We start from the raw sequence: 15,812 nt of genomic DNA, 5'->3' as shown, positions 1-15,812 counted from the left end.
AGGCACTTGAATCAGGCTGATAACACCTGAACCCAATTAACACTCAATAAAATTTCTCACCAAAATATGCTAGGCAAATAATGCTTCAACATGAAAAAATATATCTACCTAAACCCCCAAAACTAGCATAAAGCTTAAAGCAGAAACATCAGAAACTTTCCCATTAAGCCCAAGAACAAAGTAAGGATGGTCACTATCCCCACTGTTATTTAGAATTGTGGAGGTACTCTGTTGCTGTTGTTTGGTCACTCAGTCATGTCTGACTCTCTGCAACCCCATGGACTGCAGCACGCCAGGCTTCCCTGTCCATCACAATCTCCAGGCGTTTGCTCAAAGTCAGGTCCATTGAGTCGATGATGCCATCCAATCATCTTATCCTCTGTTGGCCCCTTATCCTCTGTTGGCTCCTCTTGCCTTCAATCTTTCCCAGAATCAGGGTCTTTTCCAATGGGTCAGTTCTTCGCATCAGGTAGCCAAAGTATTGGAGATTCAGCTTCAGCATCAGTCTTTCCAATAGAATACTTAGGGTTGGTTTTCTTTAGGATTGACCGGTTTGATCTCCTTGCTGTCCAAGGGAACTCTCTAAAATCTTCTCCAGCACCACAGTTGGAAAGTATCAACTGTTTGGCACTCAGCCTTCTTTATAGCGCAACTCTCACATCCGTATGTGACTACTGGAAAAACCATAGCTCTGCCCATATGGACTCTGGTCGGCAAAGGGACGTCTCTACTTTTCAATATGTTGTTTAGGTTTGTCATAGTTTTTCTTCTAAGCACCTAGTGTCTTTTAATTTTATGGCTGCAGTCACTGTCCGCAGTGACTCTGGAGCCCAAGAAAATTGTCACTGTTTTCATCTTTTCCCCTTCTATTTGCCACGAAGTGATGGGACCAGAGGCCATGATCTTAGTGTTTTGAAAGCTGAATTCTAAGCCAGTTTTTCCTCTTTCACCTTCATCAAGAGGCTCTTCAGTTCCTCTTTGTTTTTTGCCATTAGTGTGATGTCATCTGCATAACTGAGGTTACTGATATTTCTCCCGGCAATCTTGATTCCAGCTTGTGCTTCATCCAGCTGGGCATTTCACATGATGTACTCTGCATAGAAGTTAAACAAGCAGGGTGACAATACACAGCCTTGACATACTCCTTTCCCAATTTTGAACCAGTCCATTGTTTCATGTCCGGTTCTGTTACTTCTTGACCTGCATACAGGTTTCTCAGGAGGGAGGTAAGATGGCCTGGTATTCCCATCTCTTGAAGAATTTTCCACAGTTTGTTGTGATCCACATAGTCAATGAAGCAGAAGTAGTATTTTTCTGGAATTCCCTTGCTTTTTCTATGATTCAACAGATGTTGGCAATTTGACCTCTGGTTCCTCTGCCTCTTCGAATCCAGCTTATACCTCTGGAAGATCTCAGCACTGACATACTGAGTGCAGCACTTTAACAGCATCATCTTTTAGGATTTAAAATAGCTTAGCTGGAATTCCATCACCTGCACTAGCTTTGTTCGTAGTAACGCTTCTTAAGGCACACTTGACTTCACACTCCAGGATGTCTGGCTCTAGGTGAGTGATCACACCATCATGGTTATCCGGGTCATTAAGACCTTTTTTATACAGTTCTTCTGTGTATTCTTGCCACTTCTTCTTTATCTCTTCTGCTTCTTTGGGTTCATACCACTTCTGCCCTTTATTGTGTCCATCTTTGTAAGAAATGTTTCCTTGATATTTATAATTTTCTTGAAGAGATTTCTAGTCTTTCCCATTCTATTGTTTTCCTCTATTTCTTTGTTCACTTAAAAAGGCTTTCTTATTTCTCCTTGATATTCTTTGGAACTCTGCATACAGATGGGTTTATCTTTCCTTTATTCCTTTGCCTTTTGCTTCTCTTCTCAGCTATTTGTAAGACAACCATCTTGCTTTCTTGCATTTCTTTTTCTTGGTGATGGTTTTAGTCACCACCTCCTGTACAATACTATGAACCTCTGTTGATAGTTCTTTAGGCACTCCATCAGATCTAATCCCTTGAATTTATTTGTCACTTCCACTGTATGACCATTAGGTTATACTGAATGGTCAAGTGGTTTTCCCTACTTTAAGTCTGAATTTGGCAATAAGGAGTTTATCATCTGATCAGCTCCTGGTCTTGTTTTTGCTGACTGTATAGAGCTTCTCCATCTTCAGCTGCAAAGAATATAACCAATCTGATTTCAATATTGACCATCTGGTGATGTTCATGTGTAGAGTTGTCTCTTGTGTTGTTGGAAAAGAGTGTTTGCTATGACCAGTGTGTTCTCTTGGCAAATTCTGTTAGTTTTTGCCTGCTTCATTTTGTACTCCAAGGCCAAACTTGCCTGTTACTCCAGGTATTCCTTGACTTCCTACTTTTGCATTCCAACCCTCTATGATGCAAACGACATCTTTTTTTGGTGTTAGTTCTAGAAGGCCTTGTAGGTCTTTACAGAACTGTTCAACTTCATCTTCTTTGGTATTAGTGGTTGGGGCATAGACTTGGATCATTGTGATACTGAATGGTCGGCCTTGGAAACGAACTGAGATCATTCTGTCCTTTTTGAGACTGCACCCAAGTACTTCATTTCGGACTCTGGTTGACTATGAGGACGACTCCATTTCTTCTAAGGGATTCTTGCCCATAGTAATAGATAATATGGTCATCTGAATTAAATTTGCCCATTCCCGTCCAATTTATTTCACTGATTCCTAAGATGTTGATGTTCATTCTTTCCATCTCCTGTTTGACCACTTCCAATTTACCTTGATTTATGGACCTAACATTCCAAGAATATTGCAATATTGTTCTTTATAGCATATGACTTTCCTTTCAGTTACTAGTCAGTACAATTAGATAACAGAAAGAATATGTGTAAATATCATAAAGGTATAGTTGAGAAAAGTATTTGCAGATAATACAATTATGAACCTGGCAATCCAACAGGAAATTAATTACAAGTAATAAGATAATTCAATAAGCGTATAAAGCTAACATGCTGTATACATCAAGTTTCCCCACATAACAATACTGAAAACTAGGAAAGGATCCAAGTTATGAGAGCAATAGAAAAAAAAAAAAAAAAAAAAGGAAAAAGCCTAACAGCAAGTGTGTGTGTAAGCAGTCCTTGCCCTGAGTATTTCTGACATGAATGGATTTTCGTTACTATGGCATATAGTTAGATGAGTCTCCTAACACCACTGTTCAAATTTCAAAGTATTATTAACTGTGAGTAACTGTAGTGTACAAACTTCACCAGGAGCTCTTTGGTCCACTCTGAAAACAATAAAACAAAATATAATCAGCGACTAATTTATGTGATTTCTTTCAAAGTCTGTCAGTGATTAGTCAGTTGCTTCTATTAATTCAGTCACAGACAGCAAAGCGTGTAGTTATGTCGCCTCCTTGTATCCCAGTGATAAATTCATGTAACAATTTACAAAAATTGATGATCCAAAAAGAGAACTGGCCAACAAAATGGAAGAACACACAGCAAGAAACCCAAAAGTGGTAATGCTGGAAGTGAAATTAGACACAAACGTAAATGGACTTAGAGAACAAACAGCTGACCAGAGGAAAGCTGATGCTGCCACTGCTGAAGCAGCTCTAGGTATGCAGCCAGAGGATCTCCATGACATAAATAAGGAAAGCTGTTCCCAGGGAAAGTTACGCCAGAGAAAAACTTCATATAACAGAAACTCTTGGAGATGTTTCATGACATTTAAAGAGCAAAGGATAAAATGTTCAAAGTTGATCCCTACTTAGAAAGGAGTATGGCCATTGGCCAGGGCACAGAAAAACCGCTCACCCTGTGCTGTAAGGCAAACAGTGAGAACACAAGCACTGTGCAAACTATGCTTGAGTAGAACACTCATTTTCAGTGTTTCTAAGTTTTAAGCTACCGTGTACTAAGTTAATATTACTTTTACTATTTTTCATTTCCTTATACATCTGTAACTAACAGTAAAAGAGCTTAATTTTTAATTTAAAAAATCACAGAACTGTAGGTTTCACAATTAAGATGGCTTTACATAATTTCAGCTTGCCAATCATGTTTACGGTCCCATACTATTGCACAAACTGAGAACTACCTGTATACTTAATGCATACATATATGTATGCATGGATATGTGCACATACAAAACAAGAAATGTTCACAATAACACAAATGGAGAAAACTCTGCATGCTTATGAAGGACAACAGATGACTTGAAAAAAATGGAAGAGCTCAAACCTTGTTTGCATAAAGTTGTCAATTCCTTCTAAATTAATCTAGAAGCTTACCACGATCCCAATACAAATAGCAACAGAATTATTTTTAAGAGGAAACTATGACAAGCTGATTCTAAAGTTCGTCTGTGCACGTATGTATTACCCAATCAAAACCTCAAACAAGAAACTGAATTATCCACAAAATCTACATACTTCACTTCCTTATCACCATTTCTCCCAAAGAATTTGGAATAGTTTGCATATACAATTGGAAAAATGATTTTTTGTTTTGCGAAATGAAAAAGAGTGGTATAAAGTGTCCATTCAATTTTACAAAATGATAAACCCTGGGTTCACAATAATTGCTTAAGGAGAAGACTACCTTTATCTTAAGACCTCTTTGTGGGTTCCTCCAAGATCTCATACCTGTTCCTCCTCAAAAGAGGCATTACCTCTCTGAATTGTGTATATGATTTGTTTACTTTCTTAGTTTTATCTTTACGTATCCCTAAAATCTAAAAAGAAATGACACAAATGAACTTACAAAACAGAATCAGACTCACAGAATTCCAGAAGTTTACGGCTGTCAGGGGGAAGGATGGAGGGAAGGGATAGTTTTGGAGTTTGGGATGGACATGTACACACTGCTGTATTTAACATGGATAACCAATAAGGACCTACTGTCTAGCACATGGAGCTCTGTTCAATGTTATGCGGCATCCTGGATGGAAGGGCAATGTGGGGGAGAACGGATACATGTATACATATGGCTGAGTCCCTTCCCTGTTCACCTGAAACTTTCACAGCACTGTTACTCCGCTATACTCCAATACAAAATAAAAAGACTTTTTTTTTTTTTAAAGAGGAACTGACGAGTCTCTTGATGAGGGTGAAAGAGAAGAGTCAAAAACCTGGCTTGAATGTCAACATTCAAAAAACTAAGATCATGGCATCCGGTCCCATCACTTCATGGCAAATAGAAGAGGAAAAAGTGGATGCATTTTCCTGGGCTCCAAAGTCACTGTGGATGGTGACTGCAGCCATGAAATTAAAAGATGCTTGCTCCTTGGAAGAAAAGCTACGACAATTCTAGACAGCATATTAAAAAGCAGAAACATCACTTTGCTGACAAAAGTTCATAGAGTCAAAGCTATGGTTTTTCTAGTAGTTATGTACAGATGTGAAGTTGGACCATAAAGAAGGCTGAGCACCAAAGAATTGATGCCTTTGAACTGTGGTGCTAGAGAAGACTCCTGAGAGTCCTCTGGACTGCAAGGAGATCAAACCAGTCAATCCTAAATCAACCCTGAATCTTCATTGGAAGGACCGATGCTGAAGTTCCAATACTTCGGCCACCTGATGCCAAGAGCCAACTTCCTGGAAAACACCTTGAGGCTGGCAAAGATTGAAGACAAAAGGATAAGCGGGCAGCAGAGAATGAGATGGTTAGATGGCATCACTCACTCCATGGACATGAGTTTGAGCAAACTCCAGGAGATAATAGAGGACAGGAGCCTGGCGTGCTGCAGTCCGTGGGGTCGCAGAGTCAGACACGACTCAGCAAATGAACAACAGCAATCCCAAAATATTGTTTATTCACATATTTTTTGAGCATATAAATATAATCACACTTTATGTATTCTTGTGTGACTTGCTTCTTTGTCTTAGCTCAATGTGTCTGAGTTTCATTCATGCTGACAGGATCATTTATTTACCTTACAGGTTATGTGCTTTACTTTGATTTTTATCTCTGTAGTTTCCCAGTTTCCCTGATAGATAAAATATACACATAAACATTGTTTTAAATATTTACCCAGCATTTTAGTCATCTTCATTGGGACAGTTGTTCAATTTTATCTAGTTCACTATACTGTCTGAAATCAGAGTCTCTGCTTTTGGATGTTTAGTTAGAATTGCAAAGCCAATTTCTGTTCTAACTCAACTGGTCAGCAAATGTGGTCTTTATTTAAACATTTCCCTGATTATATAATCTATATCCTTTACACTGTTGTTGTTGTTCAGTTGAGGATGAGTATCTCTCAGAGCTGGAGAAAAGCTAAAATTTACTGTGAAATACTACTCATGGTCAGAAATGCTCTTTTCTAACAATTCAGGGTCTATCACTTTCATTAGCTTTCCTATGTAAACAAGGCATATAGATGAAGCCTTTTTTACTTTTCAAATTTCTTTCTCATTCTACTGGATAAAGATTTATTTCTGTAAATTTTGCTGTTGTTCAATATCCCTTAATATGAGGTCCTTAAAATCTTTTTTAAGAAGAGAAGAGATAAAGCAAGAGCAATGTGCTGAACAACTAAGTCCTAATTCTATGAATACCTACCTTAGCCTGGCACAAAGGTTATTCTGAAGGAACACTTACAATGGTGAATATTCATTTAAAGATCTAAGTATAAAAAAAAAATGCAGGAACAATCTGAAAATGGTAAGCATTTACTAAAATGATTTTTAACTGATTAGAGGAGAAAGAATACGATAAGAGAACCTTAACTTCAAAGTTACGTAAAGGTAGCTTAAATCTATTTTTACTTCCTTTTAAAGAAAATATTTCTATCAGCTAAAATAGTTTCTTATTTTCATTCCTTCTCTGCTTTTCCTGTATAATTTCATGGGGCAAACCAAATTCTCTTAGTTAAAAAAAAAAATTAGAATGAACCACTATTAATTACTGTCTTGTTTTATTCACTTCACTGCACTTATTTTCTGAAATTCTAGTTTTACTTTTTTATTATCTGTGTTCTTTCATGAAGGTGTAAATTCCATGACTATGCGTTTTGCTGAGTCAGAAAAACAGAACGTTAATGATTCAATAGAAATCTGTGATATCATGATTTTTAACAATATATATTTGGTCTTCATCCCAGTTCTTGGCACAGAGCTCCTATAACCCTTGAATTCCCCAAGAGATAGTGTGATAAAGATCTTCTGTATGTTAATGAGGTGATTTGGGGGAAAGTTTCTAGGTCAGTGGTCCCCAGCTTTTTTGGCAGCAGGGACTGGTTTCATGAAAGACAATTATTACATGGATAGGGGATGAGGGAGATGGTTTCCAGATGATTCAAGGGCATTATATTTATTGTACACTTTATTTCTATTATCATTACATTAGATCATCAGGCATTAGATCTCAGAGGTTGGGGATCCCTGCCCTAGGTAACCTAAGGATGGAAGCTGATTGCCAGAGGAACCAACCATGTGATTAGAGGGTTGGAACTTCCAGTCTCAGAGGACAGACTACTGAGATTCAGTTCAGCCATCAATGGCCAATGATTTAATCAATCGTGCTTATGGAATGAAGCCTCCATAAAAACTTGAAGGATGGTTCAGAGAGTTCCCAGGTTGGTGAACACGTGAAGGGCTGGGAGAGTGGCACACCCAGAAAGCACGGAAACTCCACCTCTCCTGGCTTTGCCCTGTGTCTCTTCATCTGATTGTACACCTGTATCCTTTCTAGCCAATTAATCAAACCTGAGGAGGGAGTCACAAGAACCTTATTTACCTGACTTATGGCCAGCCAGTAGAAGCACAGGTAACAAACTAGATTTGCGATTGGCATCTGAAGTGAGGGCAGTCTTGTGGGACTGAGCCCTTCACTGGTGGGATCTGATGCTGTCTCTGGGTAGACAATGTCAAGATTGAATTAAATTTGCAGGACACTCAGCTAATGCTGCTGAGAACTGAGTTGCTCAGTGGTATGGAAAACATTCGACATCAGAAAATCCAAGGTTTCTGAATCTGGCTAAAAACTTGAACTGAATTTTTCTATAGGCTTTTTCCCATTGCTAATAGGTCAGTTACTTTAATCCCCACAGAGCTAAGAATGTGGTTACACTACCCTATTTCCCTGGCCTGGGGCTTTACTCCAGATCTGATTTAATTAGGAACAATTGTCTTGAGGGGTTAGGCAGAGGAAAGCAAAACCAGATGTCCTGCAGTACTGGAGGTATGACTTGAACATATGTGAAAAGACTGAAGTAGAAACCTTGCAATAGGATTTGTCTTACCACATTCAATTAGTTTTCTGTGCTTTTAAAGGAATACATAAACTAAGGCCCAGAGAAGATTCACTTCAAATTTTGTGATGAATCTAAGAACTCTTTGTGCCACTGTAAGAATCAAAGTCCATCAGTTCATTCTTTCTAAACAAAACACATTTCTTTTCCCTCCAAATTAAACTGTAAGCTAAACTGTTTTCCTTAAAACAAATTCAGGGTTTTCAAAGACTTGAGATTTTTCCCAAGCTAATGCAACTGATAATTCAACATGCTTTCAGATTAAAAGAGATTTAAGAAATCTGTACAGTGGAAGGCAGGCTTCCCAGATGGTACCAGTGGTAAAGAACCTGCCTGCCAACATAGGAGACAAAAGAGACACGGGTTCGATCCCTGGGTCAGGAAGATCCCCTGGAGGAGGGCATGGCAACCTACTCCAGTGTTCTTGCCTGGAGAATCCCATGGAGAGAGAAGCCCAGCAGGCTATAATTCATAGGGTCACACAGAGTTGAACACAACTGAAGCGAGTAAGCACAGGGTAGGAGGAGGGAGGGAGGTTCAAGAATGATGGGACATATATTAATATACACCTATGGCTGATTCGTGTTGATGCATGGCAGAAGCCAACACAATATTGTAAAACAATTATCCTCCAATTAAAAATAAATAAATTAAAAAAAATGAAGTCTAAGTTGGTGGAAGTGATGACATGTGACTTCCATGGGTATGTCATAAAAGGTAATACTGCTTTCATCTGCTTCTTACCTAAGCATTCACTTGTGGAACCAGCACACTTGGAAAAGGCCACGTGGAGAAATCGTGTACGTGCTCCAGCTGAGGCCCTAGTCGACAGTTCAACTGGTGAGGGAGCCCTCAGATGCCTGCAACCCCTGTCATCGCAGTTACCTCCAGACTTCAAGTCTTCCCGCTTGAGTCCCAGACCTCATGGAACAGAGACAAGCCACCCCTATAATGCCCTTTCTGAATTCCTGAGCTGCAGAATCCCTGAGTTGAATAGAAGAGCTGCTGTTTTACACCACTAAGTTGGGGGTGGTTTGGCAGCACGTCTCATGAAGAGTTCTCTCTGGCAAAGCAGATACAGGCGGAGTGGCACAGCTAACAGGAGCAAGGGTTCAAGGCCTGGCTCTGCTACCTGGGGAGATCGTGGGAGATCGTTTCATCTACCCAGCCTCCTTTCCATATCTATTAATACAACATTAATAGTAGTAACATTCCTAAGAACGGGGCTGTCATGAGGATCAAGACAGCTGACACAGACTGAGTACTCAGCACATTGCCTGGCCCATGAAAAATGTTAGCTATTATTCTTGTGTGTTAGTCACTCAGTTGTGTCTGACTCTGTGTGACCCCAAGGACTGCAGCCTGTCAGGCTCCTCTGCCCATGGAATTCTCCAAGCAAGAATACTGGAGTGGGTTGCCATTTCATTCTGTAGCCATTACCATCTGTAATATAGCTGTATAAAGACCAGACTTTTTACAATGACTGACCACATATAGGAGGCAACTCTGTCATTCCAAATGTCATTTCCATTGCTTAAACCCTTTCTGGTTTTTTTTTTTTTTTGAGATTTTTCTTTTACTTTTTGTGTCATATTATAAAACTAGGGTCATTAATACATAAGCACACAGAATTTTTGACTCAGTTAATGTGAATCCCTGAAAACAAGCATCATTATTTTATAAGCACACATTTTACCTCTCCTTTCATCATCTACCTTAATTGCATGACTATTCAGAAAAATCAGCATCAGTTTCAGAGTATAAAGATATATAAAGCCTAAGCACAAAGAAAAAGATTAATACATCTGATTACATTAAAACTAGAAATTTCTTTTTTTCAAAAGATACCACTCAGAGTAGCTTTAAGTATAGAAGATATGTGCAATACACATAATAGACCAAAAAACAAACAAAAACCCTTGCATTCAGAACACATAAAGAACTGCTGCAAAATCAGTCAGAAAAAAGCAGACCACCAATAAAGAAATGTGCAGTTAACACGTGAAAAGATGCTCAACTACATAAATCATCAGGAAATGCAAATGAGAACCACCACAACATATGTACCTACAAGAAGGATCAAAATTCAAGACTGATAAAACAAAGTATGGATGAGGGTCTGAACTGGTACAACCACTGTAAACTGGCATAACCATTTTGGATAACTGTTGACAATATCCACCACACCTCAATGTAGCATGTTCTACTGCTGCTGCTGCTAAGTCGCTTCGGTCGTGTCCGACTCTGTGTGACCCCATAGACAGCAGCCCACCAGGCTCCCCCATCCCTGGGATTTTCCAGGCAAGAATATTGGAGTGGGTTGCCATTTCCTTCTCCAAGTAGCATGTTCTATTACCCCCATATTCCATTCCTAGGTATACACCAATGGAAAAGAACCCATTTCATGAAAAAATATGTAAAAGAATATTGGCATTATTCATAATGGGGGAAAGTCTGGCCAATAATCTAAATACCCATCAAGAGTAAATAAAAAATAAATTGTGGCATAATCTTAAAATGGAATACTATACAGCAACAAAAAGGAACACATTAATCCTACACTGAATTACAGACAATGGTGCTGAATGAAAGAAGCTAGACGTAAAAGAATATGTGCTGTATGACTTTATTCACATTAAGTTCAAAAACAGGCAAAACTAATTTATGATGTTAGAAGTCAAGATGGTGGTTACCTGGTGGGGGATGGGGTAGTGAGTGGAAAGGCTAAGAAGAGGGTGCTGCTGAGAAACTGGCAATGGTTTATTTCTTGGTCTGAGGAATTACAATGATGGGTTTAATTTGTGACCATTCATCAAGCTGTATGCTTTTGATTTATGTAATTTTCAGGATATATGCTGCATTAAGTTATAAAGTCTATTTCAAAATTTTAAAAAAGAGAGACTTAAGAAACACATCAATCAAATGCAATGTTTGGACCTCCTGATATAAACAAAATAACTCTAATAAAAGATACTTCTGAAACATTTAAGGAAATACTGGGTATTTTTAGACTGGGTATTAAAATAGGATTGGTACTAAAAAATCAACATATAGTAATATATCTGGGCGACTCTTCTACTTAAGGAAGTATATTACCACATATTTATTTTCAAAACACAATAAATATATAGAACCAGAGCCATTTTATAGATGAGAAAAACTAAAGTATACAGATAACTATCAGTCATTTGAGCCCAACACTGGACTTCCCGAGTGGTGCTAGTGGTAAAAAAACCTACCTGCCAATGCAGGAGACCTAAGAGATGCAGGTTCGATCCCTGAGTCGGGAAGATACCCTGGAGGAGGGAATGGCAACCCACTCCAGTTTCCTTGCCTGGAGAATCCTATGGACAGAGGAGCCTGGAGGGCTACAGTCCATACAGCTGCAAAGAGGCGGACACGACTAAAGTGACTTAGCACACAAGCACATCAGTCATTTACTGAGTACCTAGTATGTACAGGCAGCGTGCTGAGTGCTTCAGTCCAAAGCCCACGTATGTCCCTGTCTGTCATGTTGTTCCTCCTGCCTTCCGTTTTGCCATGTAGTTTTGGAACCCAAGTACTTATATAATTATGTTTCTAAGGGAAAATGGGCTCAAAGCCACAATCAGGAGGAACCAAGAGCAAAGTGTTTTGTTGTTCCATCTCCAGCTAGTCATTCATAAAAGTGGTATCATAGGAAGGAAACCAGCAGTAACTCTAGTACCGCAATATTAAGCTAAACCAGAGACAATCTAATATCTGAAAATTTTGAATGCACCTTTAACTAATTTTGGGGTCAATGTTATAATTATCGTAAGTGGTATGTGGTTTACTTAGAATGTTCCTTAATAAAGCACTGAAAAGAACAAAGTTTGCTACATTTGGTAGATCTGACACAGGATGAGGTCTTTTTAATCTTTCCCTGTCCTAACATGGGAATGGAAAATAGCTCTCTTCCTTCTGCAGTGAGGACAGGGTTTCTGAGATGTCCTCATGAGCCAGGCCCTTCAGTGCTCCAAGAAACACGCTATCAGAAATGCACAGTGTACGCGCTCTGAGAAAGCAAGCCTCAATTCTGACCATAAGTGTGCTAGGCAGCAAAACCGAATGAAGCATACATGAAATAAGCCAGGAAAACTATGATAACTCAATATTAAATCAGATATCAAGAAGGCTATGCTTTCTATCAGAAAGTCCTAGAAACATATTGGAAAAGAATATGGTAACCCATAATGCTCTGTAGAGTGCAAATCTCATGAAGACAAAGGGGAAGTATTTAAAGAAGATTAAAAGAAGAATCACAGCATTTGAAAGTTGGAAAACAAGTGTTACGTGAAAGGTAATAATTACATGGAGGGGTGGGCATGACATTTTTTCTAAGGCACTCAGGTCAAACACAGTGAAAAAGTACAGTGTGAAAAAATTTGGAAAATAACCTACTAAGACTTCTCTGATGTAACAGGAAGAAGATTCTCACTGTATGTATTCATTATTTAAAACCATATATAATTATTTAAACCCATACACATATACTCTCTATATTAAAACCACGTATATAGAGAGAGAGAGTGAGAGAGAGTGTGCCACAGTATGGGATCAAGCAACGGCAATTTAAGGTACAGTCTGCCAGGTCCTCATTTAGATATTAATATAGTAACTTTCCCACAGTGACCTGGGTCACACCTATAAAACCTGGGAAGAGAGTTAAAACAGCAACCAAGTTTTGTCAAGGGGATAGAAAAGCTCAGGGCACTGCTGAGCACTATCGGTCACAGTGACTTGGCTTGGCTTTGACTGGAAACTCGATGTTCCCTGATGGCTACCAGTAGAACACACTGCCCTGTGACAGCTGGACAACCTTTGCAAAAATATCTGTATCTTTACTATACATAAACAACAGGTAGTTTATTCTCCAGAGGCAAAGTTTAAACAGTAATTATTTCTATTTATCAGCCTATCTTAATCAACTGAGAACACCTATATTTTCTGAATACATATTAGAATGAGCTTTTGTAAAAAATCAAGTAACAAAATTAAATGATCTTACTCTATACATGGTAAGATTTATTTTCAAAAACAGAATCTTTCACAGGGAATTTTATTGCTTTTAAGTTTTAAGAGTCTTTTGCTGGACTATTGAATACTTAACTACCGAATTATTGAAATGTACTCTAAGCAATGAAAATTGCTATGATAATTTATACCCACATGAAACTGACAGATATAGACATCTTCCTTTATTGCTACTAGGCAAAATCTAGTCAAAAATAAGCCTATCATCCTGAGACTAAAGCTTAAAATTCAAGTTCTTTAACAAACTACACAATACTCGTGAAACCAGGAAGTGAAAGTTTCTTAGCGCTTAACCTATGCTTAAACAACTGTTTCGAATTTTTAATTACTTCCACTTTTTCCTTTACAGTATTGTAATACAAGTATTAAAACTCCAGGATCTTCACACTTACCTGTAAGGCTTGTCAGAGTTATGGATTCGTCTGTGGTTTCTGACACCAACGTATGTTGTACTTGTATAATCACATACATCACATCTATACTGTTTCTGGACTGAAGACTTATTCCCTGGACAAAGCATTTCAGTTTTAGTGATGTGATTGGATTAGATTAAAACAACAATATTTACATTCCACTGTAAATGAGAATTTATACCACACAGTATTAACATTTCAATGCAGGTTTTCTCACTGGTTAATAAAGTCAACAAGCTTTACAGGTTCTCCTGAACCTGCACTTCCTGTGGATATAAAGTGAGGATCATCTGATCTGTAAAAATACATTCGGTTAGCTTCTACATAACCTTGTACAAAATTCTAAACTATAATGAACCTGATGCCAGCTGCCCTGCTGACTGAGTTGCAACTGATTTAACCAGAGATAAACTGTGAATCTGAAAGGTGTTGGTTTATAGGATATAGCTTATATAGCACATATAGGATATAGCCTTCAGGAAACACTGATCGCCAACCAGCTGTAATTTAATACTATAATCCAGTACTGTAAAGTACAGCTACAAAGCATCTACAACAAACTCAATATACAAAGTCCAAAGCCTTTTCACTCTGTAGGTTTCCTTTGTTTGTAACTTACAACAGAAGGAAAAGCAAAGGCAAATTATTAAGTGCTATGTAATGCAGTATAATTATACCCCATAAACGGACAGTTTAACAAGGACTAAGGTAAACATGCAGCTCTCTGAAATCCAGGAATCACAGATCCATGGAATTAGGCCCTGTTACTAAACTCACTCTGCAACAAGGCGCTGGGTGTGAGGGTTGGGCAGGATTCAAATCAGGGTAAGCTTGAGGCAATACAAGCAGAATGACTTGATCACAGAAAACTATTCCTGAAGATATTCAACAATTTATTTACTCTTCTGTCAGCACAAAGTTCATAGGCCATTCATAGCCTGAATGCTTTATATTCAGAAACAGAGCGAGCATAGAAATTGCAGAACAAGGCAGAACAGGAAGAAAGCTTAGGTAGAACACCAGAACCCGCTGCAGAAAAGTAAAATTGGTGATACAAAAGAACTCCCATATGGAAATTTTAACAAAACAAAGAAAATCCTTAGGTTAAATTTAAGCTTTCTAAAATTGCAATTTTCTTTGGCTAATAACTACTTTTGCCAGGCAGAACAAAAATGTCCTAATTTCCTGGTATAAATCTGTAACATTAATATACACACTAATCATAATTATAATCTAAGCACTGCTCTTAATTGGTGGGTTAAAAAGTTGGACTTGATTATAAGTGGCACTACTCCAGATATAGTTTAAAAAAAAAAAAAAAACCCGAAAAAAAGAAGTGTGAAATATTGTATAATGGTTCTGTGTGAGAAATATTACAGATCAATGACAACTAATAAAAATGACAGATGGGAAAACTTAATATAGCACAGAATGAGAGGCTGTGTTACTTCAAGCAACTGTTTCCAACGGAAAGAATACTAGATTTAAATTTCAAAAACTTGGGCTCAGTCCCTGCTCTGCCACTTAGTATGAGTGTGATCACAGGCAAATTATTTCCCCTCTTGAGGACTTGGTTTCCTCATCTACAAAATGGAAATACTGGAACCTCCTGCATGGTTTGTAAGCCCAGGAGCATGCTTTACTTCACCGCAGTCTGTACGTTACCCGTGTGCTGGTGTCAGTCTGACCCGTCACTAGCTGGAGCCTCCCTGAGGGCAGGGATCTGCCTGTTCTGCTTACATAAAATCCCCAGGGCTTGGCAAATCACAGGTTTACAATAAAGAAGAATTAAGTTTCGTTAAGAAACTCCATATGAAAGTGCTCTGTCTACCGCTCCTTGAGTATCTGTGGTGTTTGTTAATGTACTCGTTAATACCGTTGTGTGTTCCTCACTGGGCTGGGCCCCTCAAGGGCACTGACACCTCGACTGCACTTCAAGCACTTAGCACAGAATCCAGCTCACGATGGGCACTCCTTACCTTCTGGCAGGACAAATGTCTGAGGTGCTATTACACTGGGCCTCTGAGTCAAAAATGAGCTACAAGTTACCTGGGCTATCGTGACAGAGACTCGAAGCCACAGAAATATACAT

General features: G+C 38.6%; 1 protein-coding gene across 3 annotated transcripts in view; it reads right to left on the bottom strand.

The window, feature by feature from the left end:
* ZNF507 (zinc finger protein 507) overlaps nt 1–15,812 on the bottom strand; it is a 42,983-nt gene that overhangs the window by 13,429 nt on the left and 13,742 nt on the right. For all 3 annotated transcript variants that reach the window (XR_011561527.1, XM_019979518.2, XM_019979519.2), the window contains one exon: nt 13,700–13,814. Coding sequence is in view for 2 of the 3 variants with exons in the window: in XM_019979518.2 (XP_019835077.2) it covers nt 13,700–13,814 (115 nt within the window). In the remaining variant the exon portion in view is untranslated. The remainder of the gene's footprint in view (nt 1–13,699; nt 13,815–15,812) is intronic.

Source organism: Bos indicus, chromosome 18 (assembly GCF_029378745.1).
Source record: "Bos indicus isolate NIAB-ARS_2022 breed Sahiwal x Tharparkar chromosome 18, NIAB-ARS_B.indTharparkar_mat_pri_1.0, whole genome shotgun sequence".
Taxonomy (NCBI): domain Eukaryota; kingdom Metazoa; phylum Chordata; class Mammalia; order Artiodactyla; family Bovidae; genus Bos; species Bos indicus.
Note: the sequence above shows the minus strand (reverse complement) of the source record. Positions and strands in the feature narration are given on the sequence as shown.